General features: G+C 43.6%; 2 protein-coding genes across 6 annotated transcripts in view; one reads left to right on the forward strand and one right to left on the reverse strand.

Annotated features, from left to right (window-relative positions):
• PRKCZ (protein kinase C zeta) overlaps positions 1-6,039 on the reverse strand; it is a 35,950-nt gene extending 29,911 nt beyond the window's left edge. The window contains exons 1-3 of one of the 3 annotated variants that reach the window (XM_064678966.1): positions 5,767-6,039; positions 4,823-5,026; positions 1,052-1,173 (exon numbers count right to left, since the gene is read on the reverse strand). In XM_064678966.1, the coding sequence (XP_064535036.1) occupies positions 1,052-1,173; positions 4,823-4,893 (193 nt within the window). In that variant the 5' untranslated portion in view covers positions 4,894-5,026; positions 5,767-6,039. Of the gene's footprint in view, positions 1-1,051; positions 1,174-4,822; positions 5,027-5,469; positions 5,709-5,766 lie in introns of those variants that run through there. The other 2 variants (XM_064678965.1, XM_064678963.1) reach the window with 2 other exon arrangements.
• Positions 6,040-6,794: 755 nt separating this feature from the next.
• The window catches only part of CFAP74 (cilia and flagella associated protein 74), a 60,038-nt gene continuing 53,450 nt past the window's right edge, over positions 6,795-13,382 (forward strand). For all 3 annotated transcript variants that reach the window (XM_064678925.1, XM_064678926.1, XM_064678927.1), the window contains exons 1-2: positions 6,795-6,999; positions 8,435-8,544. The gene's annotated coding sequence lies outside the window, so the exon portion shown is untranslated. The remainder of the gene's footprint in view (positions 7,000-8,434; positions 8,545-13,382) is intronic.

The following is a 13,382-nucleotide window of genomic DNA, read 5'->3' on the forward strand; positions in this document are numbered from 1 at the left end:
ATCGGCAATTGTTTGCTTTTAGTTGGTTCAAAGAGAACATCTGTTTGTGCAATCAGACAAATGAACTTCAATTCCATGTGGCAAGGAGTGGAAACACTCGTCTGCAGACACAGGATAACTCCCAAAACCCAGGAGGACTGGGGACAGCCAGAACAGCAGATTGGCTGAACTCCACAGCTCAGAGCCAGGAACTAGAAGGGTTGTACAGGTATGGATTTAACCAGGGCTGGAGGAAAATAGTTATTAGAACTGCAACTGAGGAGATTTGTTGTTTTAATTTAAGTAAGCCTCAAGAAGCCAATGCAACAGAAAGCAGGACTCATGTCTTAAAATCCTCCAACACAAAACTCCTGAGGTTTTCTTCTTCCCTGCAACAATCTCCCTTTATTAACAGGGATGCAGTTCAAACAGCTGAGCACAGGCAAGGTAATTATCCTCCATGCCCTTCTGATCAGGTTACTTTTTATTACACCACCACGAAAATGAGGGTTAGAAAACAGGTTAGCAGAGTTGCCTCTGTCTTTCTTGGTAATCAGAAGATAAAGAGTAAATTTAAAAATAATTGATATTACTCCTTGATATCTTAAAAAGGACTGACTCTTCTTTGACTATAGGCTACCTCCTTCCCCAGACATTACCTTAAAATTCAATTCACTCAAACACTGCACAGCTAAGAGAGCAGTACAGGCTGCCATCAGAGAAACCAAAACACAAAATTACAGACGTCAGCCAAACCAATTTAGTATTTTTTCATCTTTCTGTATTCAGTTCTAGGAGTTGTGCAGACCATGGCATTGACAAGGTGCAGATGGGTTATATATAAAGCCTTCACTTCTCCAGAGGTGAATTCAAGTGCTACTGTGATCAAACCTGATGTCTTGAGGCTCATTTCTCCCTGCTTTGTAAGACAGGGTTCTGTACTTACATATTTAGAAACGACCACCAGCTCCACAATATGGTTTCTGTTTGCACAAGTTTCCTCAGTGCCCCTTCTCTGTCCCACAATGAACAACAACCCCAAGAATGCCCAAGCAGTATTTCAGCCCCATACCTTCATCATCGATCCACTTGAGGGTAATTGGCTGTTCCTGCTGCAGGTTGCACATCTCGTGCACTTCATCACAGAGCTCATCGTAGCTCATCGAGGCATCCAGGTTTGTTATCAGGATGTCCCTGCAGGAGATGAACACATCAGGTGTCACCAGAAAACACCTGCATTGGCCTGCACAGCCCAGCAGTTCCATCTGTGGACACTAAGCTGCAGAATCACCCTTAGAGAACGAGCATTCCTCACATCAAATGCTCCCACTATGTCACCAGGATTACATCTCTCAGTGCTTAACTTCAAAAAAAACACTTTAGTACGGAGGAAATAATTGTGTTAATCACCTATTTTTAATGCACGTTTACCTGGGTGAGCAAAGTTCCCTTATTATAATTATTGGCCTTTGAAGTGTTGTTAGAAAAAAACAGAAGCTTTCATAAAAATTAATTTTTTTAATCCAGGTAATTCTTCCATCAGGAGATAAGTAAAATCTCCATTATTGTAAAATCCTTTTAAACAGTGGGCTTTTCCTCACATCCACTATATTGCTGGAGAGGAAGCTTTGATTAGGTGAATTCTCACAAGATGTAATTACAAGACAATTCAGATAAAATCTTACTCAAATTCTGCATCTTTGCTCTACTTTTACAGTGCTCAGAGAAGGTGGGCCCAGTGCTGAACTGGGCCGATGGAAACCCTCAGTCTCTCAGGCATTTGGGACAGTAACTCCTGATACAATGAAAGCCCACACAGGACTGTCAAAGCAGCTCAAAGGTTAAAAAAAGAAAAGAGATTATGCAGAACAAAATCTCATGATACAAACTAGACTTCTTCTATTTTTAAAATAGTTTTCAAATGACTATGGGAAACCAATAAACAAGTGTGAGAAGAAACAGGAGATGAACTTAGTCATTTTGCTGCCTTCAAAACCTTCCAGGGGATAATTAGGAGAGTGTTCTGTAGTTAATGGCTACTGGCATGTGTAATTCTTTCACCTCTAAGTCTAATACAACAAATCAGCAGAAGTTGCCCAACATGACTGAGATAACTTTCCTATTTCCATACTGTGTGACAAGTCATTTTAGCAAAAATGTTATATGACATATTCTGCCTATTTATGTCTTTCAGCCAGCAGTGGAATAGTACTACACTGAACTAAGAAACTTAAATTCCACAACTTACATTTTAAATTATATGCATTAATAACTTTCCATTTTGCCTTTGCTGAGAAAAATTACAAGCAAAGCTCTAAGACAATCACTTTAAAGAACTGCACTGTTCCAAATTCAGATTAAAAGCACTGCTACCTTTTCAAGTGTAACTTTAATCTACACTTTGTAAAGCTCTCAAAGAACAGCAACTTAATTCTTCATAACAGCAACAGCAGAAGCAATACATACACCACCTGCACACCTGTAACCCCATATTATCTACAACACTGAGAGCTGTCAGGTGAGGCTCAGTTTAAGAGCATTTCCCTGTCAAAGAAGTCATGTTTTATGCATTTAGGAAAGTAAGAGACCAGACTGGTTCTCACAGCAGTGTTTGAGGGCTGGTGCAATGCCTTGCCCCGAGACAAGGTCACTAACAAATGCAGCTCATTATTTAATGCAGTGCCACCACAAGCTACTCCTGCAATCAAGCAGCTGTAGGTCTGTGGACAATCACACTTTAAACCTGAAAATAGAGTGAGACAACACTGCCACACACACTACAACCTCCAACCAAGGCTGGCAAATACTAATCAGCCTTGAATTGTTAACATTATTGTGACAGATGCCATTCTACAGGTAAATTAATGACCATATTCATGATGTCCATGTTCCTTCTTAATGTCTCTACAGGCACATCAGGCAGGGCTCAGATAAGTGGAAATCACTCATTGTTTAACACTAAAGAACCCCACAGGACTTTTTTGAAAAGATATTTGGAACTGGACACTACACAGTTATATGAAGAGCTAAGGACCAGTGAGTTCTCTAAGAGCAGTCCCAGCAAGAGAATCATCATTCCCACTGACAGAATGTGTGTCCCCACTCGGAGCCAAGGTAACACGCAGCAAACAAAGCTGCAGCTATTGAAGTGATTTCAAACAACCAGGTGTAAGCCAAGTAACTGTAATAACAAAATAAGAATTGCACAAGTTGCCTTCCCTCTGCAATCTGCTCAGGCAGTTATTTCTACTGTGCTATGTCAGGAACTCTGTCACACCCAGAGACACGAATACCTGAGATACTCAGACTCCAGAGATCCACTCGACACTCGCGCGTTTTACAACTTCCTCGTGCTCTTTAGCTGGGATTTCAAGATGGTATTTGCACTGTTATTTTAATTTTAGCAGCTACCTGAGGGAGCTTGTCCCTAATTCTGAAGCTGTCCAGCATCAATGATTTCCTGCAGTCAAATCAGTTCAAAAGCTGAGTGTAGTACTGGAATGGCGAGGCAGAGATGACAGTGTCACAGGTTATGATGCCAAAACCAGTCAGTGTGAACTCAGAGAATTGGATCAATAGGACAAACCCAAAATTCAGGGAGGAACTCGTTTGTAAACTGACACACTACAGACTTCTCAGCTAATGGAAATGACTGAATGACTTCACATCAACACTACTTGCCAGCAAACTATTCCAAATTATTTACACCCACTTCTCTTGGTGTTTCTAGTGCCTTCCCTTACAGAGCTAAGGCAGCTCTCCTACTGCATGGACTGCTGGTAAATTTTCCTTCAAGTAGCAAATTTCTGCATTTTAAGACCAAACTTTGACATGGATTCCCACCACTAAAACCTTATCAGTGTTTTTACTAAGCAAATCTTCATATGAAAGTTTAATCTGTAGATAAACGAGCTGCAAATTAACAGATTCTACAACACTTTCAATTTATAGGTAGCAAAACGAAGACATAAAAAAATCAAATGACTAAGCATAAGGAAATAACTGGCAGTCAGTGGCACAGCTGGAAGTTGAAGTCAGATAAATTACTGTGAAAATGTATCTGCTTTTACTTTATGAGAAAACTGGCATTACCAAATTAATACAATTGCTCTGGAATTCTAAACTCAGAACCTCAAACTACTTGGCATTGACCTGGTAGATAAGTTTAAGAACAACCACAGTAGTAGCAACATTTACTTATATAGCAGTAAAACATCACAAAAGATCACTCAAGTCATTTACCAAATGCCAGCAAGTTCAGTCTAAATACTTCAAGTTAAGGATCTACTCAGGCCAAGCATTTAACTCCTCAAATGATTTCAACTTAGGTCTTGAAGGAAGACAGAGACCAAAGCAACCTTATTTTACAAGGTACTCACAGTGGCAGCAAATGAATTAGATTAAACATACCTGAAAATCCAGATTTCATGTTGCAGTAATAAAACCTTCCTGACTCTACTGACAACTGAGTGAAGTCAAGAAGGGCTGTGACATTTTTATTACAGATAAAATGTAATAACTGCATCTGGATGCAGGAGATGGAGCTAGACCTGCCTGTGACCATGGCAATCAATAATCCATCACCCAGAATAACTGTATGCCAGTTATGCACATTTTCCCCCCTTCTGAGAGAAGAATAAATTAACTTTCCTTCCTGATCAGCATGTTGCAGGACTCTGAGAGGTATTTTAATAGCCCAGAAGTTTACCTGCCTGATCTGACATTAATTACAAATCCACCAATGCCCTGGTTACTCTATCACTAGGTCAGACCACGAACTCCTGCTCAATATGCTTCAAAAATAGACAGGGCACAACACAGAGGAAAGGACATGCTGACTTACCCACTGTAGTGTGTTTTTACTTTGATGAAGTCTTTGTTCAAATCAATTTTTGAGCCCATTCTGCTAGGCATGGTCTGTATTTAGCAGTCTAAACGAAACTATAAATATGTAGAAATAAGTTCATTCAAGACAGAGAACTAATTCTGAAGTGAAGAGCTTCACATGTGAAATATGAGCTTCTGCTCCAGATGACTCCCAATCCAGCTGCATATGAAAAAACAAACAGAATCTTGATGAATATACACACACTCTGCTAAACAAATGAGTTGTGTCAAATTTTAGAAACACAAATAGCTTTACATGGAGCAGCAAGAAATCAAAAAGAAAAATGTATAAGACCACTGACCTGCACAGAAATTAAACGAGATTGGTTAAAAATACCCTGTGCAATTTAGTTTTACAGAAATATCCCAAGCGTTTGAGGATGTTTGTTTAGAAAAAAAAAATCCAACAGCTCCCTCTCGGCTGAAAATACTCCCAGGAAATCTTTACTTATTCATCAACACAGCGTCTGGCTCTTTTCTTCCACAGAACAGAGTAACTAGAAATAGTTTTTATATACATAGAACGCTGAAGTCAATTGACGTCGGTTACAAATTCACCCAAGAGAAGCAGGAGGGGAACTCCACGGGGCAACTTTAACTCACCTTTACGATCGGAAGGTGACAAACATCCTGTTTATTCCAAAGTACCGCCTCACACACCTCTGTGTGTTCCCAGACACCTCCCTGACCCCGCTGTCCGGGCGAGCCTGGCCACAGGGACCGGGGAGGGAAGACCCCCCCGAATTCCAGACCCTCCTGTCCCGGGGGGCTCCGGGGGACACGCGGCCCCTCAGCCCCGGCCTGCGGCACCGGGAGGCGACACCGCCGCTCGGGACGAGGCGGCGCCGGCACTTCTCCGGGCAGAGCGGGCTGTGCCCGTGCCCGTGCCCGTCCCCTTACCTGCTCCGACCGCGGGGGTCCCGCCCCACGCACCAGGGTAAGCAGGGGCCGCTCCCTGCGCGGCGCTCGGCGACACCTTCCGCGGCCTCAAGTTGCTCAAAGTCCCGCGAGGAAGTTTCGCGGAGGACTTTGCCTCGCTGCCGGCGGGACGCCGGCGGGGAGCAGCGGCGGCAGAGCCCCCGGAGCCCCTCAGGTTCCCCCTCGGGTTTCCCCTCAGAGCCCCTCCGGCGCCCCCCGTCCCCCAGCCGCGGTCCCGCCTCAGCACCCCGCGCCCGCCCCCGCCCGCGGCAACATGGCGGCCTGAGGGCGGGAGCGGCGGCCAATGGGGAGCCAATCCCCGCCCGCGTCCCGCCCCCCCGCCGCCAATCGCGGCGCGGGAACCGTTACCTGGGGAGACCGGAGCGTCCCGGCCAACCAGAGCTCGCGGGGGGAACACCTGCGGCCAATGGGAGCGCGGCGCGGCAGGGAGGGGCCGTGAGGGGACAGGGCTGAGGGGACAGTGAGGGGAGATAGAGATGAGGGGACAGAGAGGGGGGACAGGGCTGAGGGGACAGAGAGGGGGGACAGGGCTGAGGGGACAGGGAGGAGGGACAGGGCAGAGGGGACAGTGATGGGGGACAGAGCTGAGGGGACAGTGATGGGGGACAGAGCTGAGGGGACAGTGAGGGGGGACAGGGCAGAGGGGACAGTGAGGGGGGGACAGGGCTGAGGGGACAGTGAGGAGGGACAAGTGAGTGGACAGTGCTGAGGGGACAGTGAGAGGGGTCAAGTGTGAGGGGACAGTAAGGAGGGAGAGGTGTGAGGGGACAGAGATGAGGGGGCAGAGGGAGGGAGACATATGTGAGGGGACAGGTGACAGGTGAGGGGGACAGTGCTGAGGGGACAGGTGAGAGCTGTGAGGGGACAGGTGACAGATGGGGGGACAGTGCTGAGGGGACAGGTGAGAGCTGTGAGGGGACAGGTGACAGATGGGGGGACAGTGCTGAGGGGACAGGTGAGAGCTGTGAGGGGACAGGTGAGAGCTGTGAGGGGACAGGTGAGAGATGGGGGGACAGTGCTGAGGGGACAGGTGAGAGCTGTGAGGGGACAGGCCCTGTGTGCCCCCCCCAGGCTGTCAGAGCTGCTTCCCCGGAGGTTTCCCAGAAGCCCAGCAATGGGATGCCCTGTGAGCACCCATCCAGCACCTGCCAGCGGTGGGAACAGGGAAACCACAGCCAAAGTTATCATAAAGAGGTAATAAAATAACAGTATTAGAGTGGCCAGAGCAGAGGGAGAGAGAAAAACAGCAGAGTTGTTGTACTGGTGCTGTTCGAGTACCCCCAGTCTCACAAGAGCCAGCCTGTGACGTGGTTAATGCCCTTGGCTTTGTAAAGCTGGGTTGGGGTGTTTTTCCCTAATGCTCCTTTGATCTTTCACTTCCAAACCGTGAATCCTCTGTGACTGAAGCAGGAACATCTCCTGTGTGCAGGAGATCAGAGCTTTGCCTGTTCCTCTCCTGCAGGCTGGGATGGTGAACTCAGAGAGTCCTCTAGTGGAAATGCTGCTTTCCCTGCTCTGATTTCCTTGTGTAATTTAAAACTTTTCCAGGCAAACAAGGTATCCAAGAGAAAGGTTTTCTTTGGGGCCTTTCTCGATCTGTTCATATCCACCTTTGGGCAACACAACCCACACATTTGAAAAATAAACCAAAAGAAGGAGTCACAACTATTAGATTTTTTTTTGGCTACCTGGAGTTGAGCTGTCATAATTGGTATTTTGAAAGGGGAAAAAATTCAGTCCTTAGTCTCAAGTTCTTTTCAGGCCCCATTTAGCACTTTCTCAGTATCTCTCTGGGCTTTTGGGTGTGTACGTGTTGAGTTTGCAGCACTGTAGCTCTGAACCTCCTTTTGCTGTTTCTGCAATCTTCCAAAACACAAATAAATAATAGTTGACATTAGTTTGAGTAGAAGTAAAGTGGGAAAATTAATTCCCATCAGTCTAGATGTTTTCTCTGACACCAGGGAAATGCACCAAATGGTTTCATTTATCAGTCTTCAATCTGAATTATTTGTGTAGCCTCTGCTAATTTTATCTTAGTGGGAACTGTCAATATGGTTTCAAAGTTGGCCCTTAAATCTTCATGTGTTCCAAATTTCTCTGCTTAAAATGGAGAACATTATGTAAGATATGTCTATAAACATAATTCTTTCAGGTCAAGCTACACTTTGATCTCCAGCTCCTTGAGCTGTTGGATTGGGAGATAAAAGGTTCTTCAGAACTGTGATTTGAGGTTTTGTGGGGTTTATTCCTGGTTGTTCTGGAGTTTTTTTCCAGCACAACTTACCAAGGAGAAAAGCTTAGGTGCATTTTCAGGGCTTGATGAAAATCTGAACCATAATATTTTTACATCTTGCAGAGATATTTTGTAGTTGTTCTCTTAGTACTCATGCTGTTATTTTAGAAGTCTTATTTTGGGTTGGTTTGTATTTTCTTATATTACAAAATTGTTTAAACAGTTGAATTTTCTAATAGATGCTTCTCACTTCTGGGCAGATGGTGTTTTTTGGAGAGGATGTTGGCTTTGCTCTGTACATTAGCTTACAGGGTTGTAACTGGTTTGAAAACACAACAAGCTGTAAATCCTGAGTGTATTCCTAAGCTTTTTGGTTTCCCTTTTTTTTTTTTCCAGATGGCAGGCATTGCACTTTTGTTTTCTGTTGAGCCATCCTCACCTTAATGAAAAGTTGTAGTGTTGCTGCCTACTACACCTAGATTTGAAGAGCTGACAGGCTCCTACAGGTAATTTAATTTTATTCCAGGTTTAAATTAGATATTTGCTGCATCTAAAATTTTAGTTCGTTTAAGAATTATTATTATTATTATTGTTATCTCTTTAGATCAGATCTTTTATTCTGAAGAGCAGACTATGAAGTGAACTGATGTGTTTGAGAAAGAGAAAGCTTAAAAAAAAGAGGGTTTTTTCAAATATTCGAGTTCTGTTTTGAAAATAAGTCTATAATTCTACATTCAACCTCAGCCCCCAATCATGGCACAGATTTATTGTGCCAGTGGAGAAGGTGATTTATTAAGGAATCCCCTTAATCATCAGGAATCTGCTGCTGGTATTTCAGCTGCTGGTATTTCAGCTGCTGGGAGCCTGAGTTAGCTCCTTCTGGAACTGTGGTTTTGACTAAAGGTGAGGAACATCCCTCGTGCTGCTTTCCAGCCATTCTTCATTATTTCGTGGCACTCCCGGCTCTGGCAGGAACCTGGAGGCTGAATTCCTTCAAGGATGTACATCTGCACGTTTCCAGCAGATGGCAAGAGATTCCCAGGCAACTCTCTGGGAACCACGGTTGTGCAGACAAAGCTTCCCAGTCCTAGTTCTTTATTTCAGTGCTGCAGGCTGCTGAGAACTGTCCTTTAAAAATTAGTTGAAGGGGAAAGAGATATGATAGCATTAATCCAAAGTACTGCCTCAGCCAGCAGACACAAAGTACTTGCCTGTTTCTGACCAGGCTGACCAAAAAAACTCCTTTTCTCCCTCCTGAATGCCCCAAGAAGGATCATTATGGCAACCAGTTCTTAAAGACAATTGTTGAGAAAAAGGGGCAATCAGTACTAGTTTCACCTCAGTTCAGTGGGAATGACCTTGGGCCAAATGCCATTAAGTTTGGGTGAAAATAATAAGGCAAGGCATTAATATATTTTAACATAAACTGGAGTAAAGCATATATCCTACATAACATCAGAAATCACCATGGTAATTCTTAGTAGATTTTCTTGCTGGCTTGAATATTAGTGTTTTTCCAGCCCATGTTAAAATAGACAAAATGAATAATGTTTCAGGACTATTTTAAGCCAACACCTCCCTTGCTTGTCTGTCTTATATAAGATAGAAGCAACCAGAAGTTAACTCACTTGTTGATACCTCATTAGCCAGGAAGATAAAGAATTCTATGAGTAGCCCAAGCTGCATATCTTTAAAAGCAAATAAAATCAAACCTCTGTGGTTTTGTGTTTGGTTTTTTTTCCAGGATATTTAAACAACCTGTTCAATTTAACAATACTATATGCACTGTAATTTATTAAAAAATTATAGATCCCTCCTGTCTTTTCTATATATGCACGTACAAGCTTGTATTTGTGAAAGTTGTACCCACGAAGATAAGGGTAGGATAATCTTAAATAGATCTGTAAAAACATAATAAGTTTAAGATGTACAGAAATAGATCTTTTGTATTAGTCTGGAGCTGAAAGAAACGTAGCAATAAAGGCAGAACAGCCTGGATGGAGCATTATACCAGATGTTTTACAGATTACTCTGTATTCCATCACTCAGCCTTTGTTTAATCTTAAGGCTGGAGTAATTGTAGTACTGGAATAGCTCAATGGCCTCTGTATTATTTTGCTACTTCCAGCTCTGCCTGTTCCAATTGGCCAAAGCTGGCCAGTTCTCCATTCCTGAGGAATGGAAAATGTTCTCCCTGCCCCAGCTGGTGACCCCAGGAACGAACACTGAGAGTTTGGGGACACTTGTGCTGCTCTCACCCAGACACTCACCCAAGGAGCAGATAATGCACCCTGGGTTTGTTGGTAACTTATGTCACCCACTAACTGTGGTAAAGATGGTTGGGCCAAAATTATGGAGAAGAGTTTCCTTCAGAGTGTGGAGAATTTGAGGAGTGACTCAAACTGTCTTTTTTTGCATGTAAGGGTTTGCAGAGTGCAGTGCAAGAGAATGGAACAGGGAGACTGTTTGTGTGGGAGTGTGCTGGGTAATTATCACAGGGCTGAGTTTCTTGCCTTTTATGTAACACTCCTTGGAAGGTACAAAGGGTTGTAAATGAGGACTTTCAATCTCACTGTTTTTCATACCTGTGGGACAAGATTATATTGGTTTTGCCTAATGTGTCCTCGTGCCAAAGAGAAGGGAAATTTCCTCTTTTTCTTTCCCTTTTCGAGTGGGGAAAAAAAGGAAAAGAGAACTGAGGATCAAGTGAAGTTGAAGTACTGCAAGAGTTAAAGAAAAGGATCCGTTCCCAGGGGTTTCTGGTGTCTCAGAGATGAGGGATATTTGGGTTTATTTTTTTTGACCAATCTTTTCACGGAACAATGAACTCCCAATAACATCTGATTAGTCCTGTTGGTGCTATATTTTGTGACAGCCTGGCCTTGACTGTCCTGTCAGATTTGTTTTTACTCTGCAGGAGTTTGCAAAAGGCACAGCAGTGACACCAAGCTGGTCCAAGGAGGGAGCAGATCCCTTGTGCCTTACATAACGAGGGGCTTAAATCTCCAACTCACCTCATTTAGGACACGGTGCCTTCCTCATCTCAGCTACCAAATCCACCCAAAACCACATGTTCGTTGCCAAATTTTTATTCAGTTTTCATTAAGAACAATTAGCTCTGTCTGTAACACATATTGCACGCAGTGTTATTTTAGTATCCAACAGGCTTTCAGCCACTGCAAGTGGTTTGAGCTGCTGTGATAAAGGGGGCAGGAGGGAGCTGCTTCAGCTTTTTTTCTTGGAACAAAAAATATTCTCAGAAACTTTCAATAAGCTTTTTGTTATCTATTCTGCTTCAGAGACCAACATTCAGGGTGCTGTTTTCCTCCTGATGGGAAGTGCTTTTTTAGGTTAATGGCTGGGAGTATTTCAAACCAGAGCAATCGTATTAAGTGTTTTGTTGTCCCAACAGCAGAAGCCTCACCGAGTTAAATTGGTTTCGCTACATTATCTGTTGGATTAGCAAACCAGTTAGGAACTGATGGGAGAGCTTTGCCTTTGAGTGGGATAAATGCTCTCATTGCTACCCAGCCACAGGACAGACATCTCTGTATTTTAACCTCTTAATAGAGCTCTCACTGCCAGCATTACTTTCAAACACATCGTGCATTTCTTCATCTGTCATCTCGTGCTTTCTGATTCCTTCCAGCCTCCTGAGGCAGCAGCCCTTTGTGCCATCAGTACAGCAGTTTGCACAAGTGCCCCCCAGAAACTCTCCTGAGCACACAACAGCACTTCCTCCTCTGCTGGCGAGGCCAGGGGAGAGTTTTACCAGCCCTTGGGCCCTGAACAGGCAGGATGTCATTAAGGGATGAGATCTCTGGGGTTCTTTTGATTTGCCTTTCTAATGCGTTTCATCTTCCAGTTCAATAGTTGGAATGTCTGTTTTGGCAGTTTACAGAAGCTCCAATTTCTGTATATGTACATTTTATTAACACTTCACATTTAGAATGATTACATTAACACATAGCCCACTCCTTTTCTCACAGACACGCCAGTCCATAGAGCAGAACTATAAATTGCTGAAAGGAACACAAATGCTTTCAGGTGCCTTCTGATCTGTCACATACTTTTTTTTATGACACTAGTAAAACCCACCCAAAGTCAGCATTCAACTGACATCAGATTTGGCTTATTAACTTTATTAAGGGCATCATGAAATTAGAGTTGAACAGGGAATTGCCTTTAGATGTTAATAGATCTAAAGTAGTAATGTCTGAGGGTTTTTAACTATGATGATTTTAAGTGAAAAAAAATATAGAAGATTCAAATTTATGCAAAACTCCAATCAATTCACCATACTCCTGTACTGAAATGTCTCCTTAAAAGTTTGAATGGCATCTGAGTTTTCTGTTTCTGGCTCTGGAAACAGATTTAAGAAAATCCCACTCTTGGTGAGGGAGGTGTTTTGTCTTGTGCTACTCATGCAAGTGCAGTTCCAGTACCCAAAATCCTGTTCTCCCCTCTGACTGCCTCGTTCCTGGGATGGACACGTTGCCATCTGTGGCTCACAGGGCACTTTCCTGACAGCCTGCAACCTCCTGGGATATTTCTGTCCTCTTGTTTGTGCTTCTGTGTGCATCACTGACATAGGCTGGCATTCTGGCTTTGGGGTTCTCTGAGGAGATCACTGCCACCTCTGCCTTTGATCAGTCACACTGAGCTGTGCACCTTGAAGATCTGCAGTGAAAGTACAGAAAAACCTCCCTGAATAAATCTTCTGGAGCAGTCAGCAGGACATGCAGCCTGTGACTGTCTCCCAGATGGAGAAGCAACTAATTTTGTCCAATAACCCCATGTGATCAGTCAGTTGGCTGCAGTGTAAGGAGTTATGTCAGGTACACAATTACAAACTATTACTGCAGAAGTAATTAGATTAGACATTGCCTTTATAATATCTGCAGCCACCTTCCTGCTAATTACTCCAAATAACCAGCCACTGCTCACTGGAGGGACTAGGACCAGGCTTTGCTCTCTGCTCTTTAATAACTTTAATTCCAAAATCATGGATTCTTTTCCTATGATTTGCACTCTGCAGGAACTTGCTGTGAATATTTCTTCAGCTGGATTCAGAAGACACTGACCCTGACAGGCAACATAATAAACTAATAGCTGGAGAAACCAGCAGGGTACAGAAAGGCTGGACTTAAACCCAAGATTATTTCTGATTTATGCAAGTGTAACAGAGAACAATGAGGTCCTCTGGCCTTTCTAAAGGGTGTAGTGCTGTTGTGGGGATGGATCAGGGACAAAGCAACGAAGGCATGGTAAAGTCATGCTTCTGCTGGTTTTATTCCACTCTGCACTTAATCATTATATAAAACAGTAAGAATGATTCAGAGGA

The sequence above is a fragment of the Pseudopipra pipra genome, chromosome 22 (assembly GCF_036250125.1).
Source record: "Pseudopipra pipra isolate bDixPip1 chromosome 22, bDixPip1.hap1, whole genome shotgun sequence".
In the NCBI taxonomy this organism is placed as follows: Eukaryota; Metazoa; Chordata; class Aves; order Passeriformes; family Pipridae; genus Pseudopipra; species Pseudopipra pipra.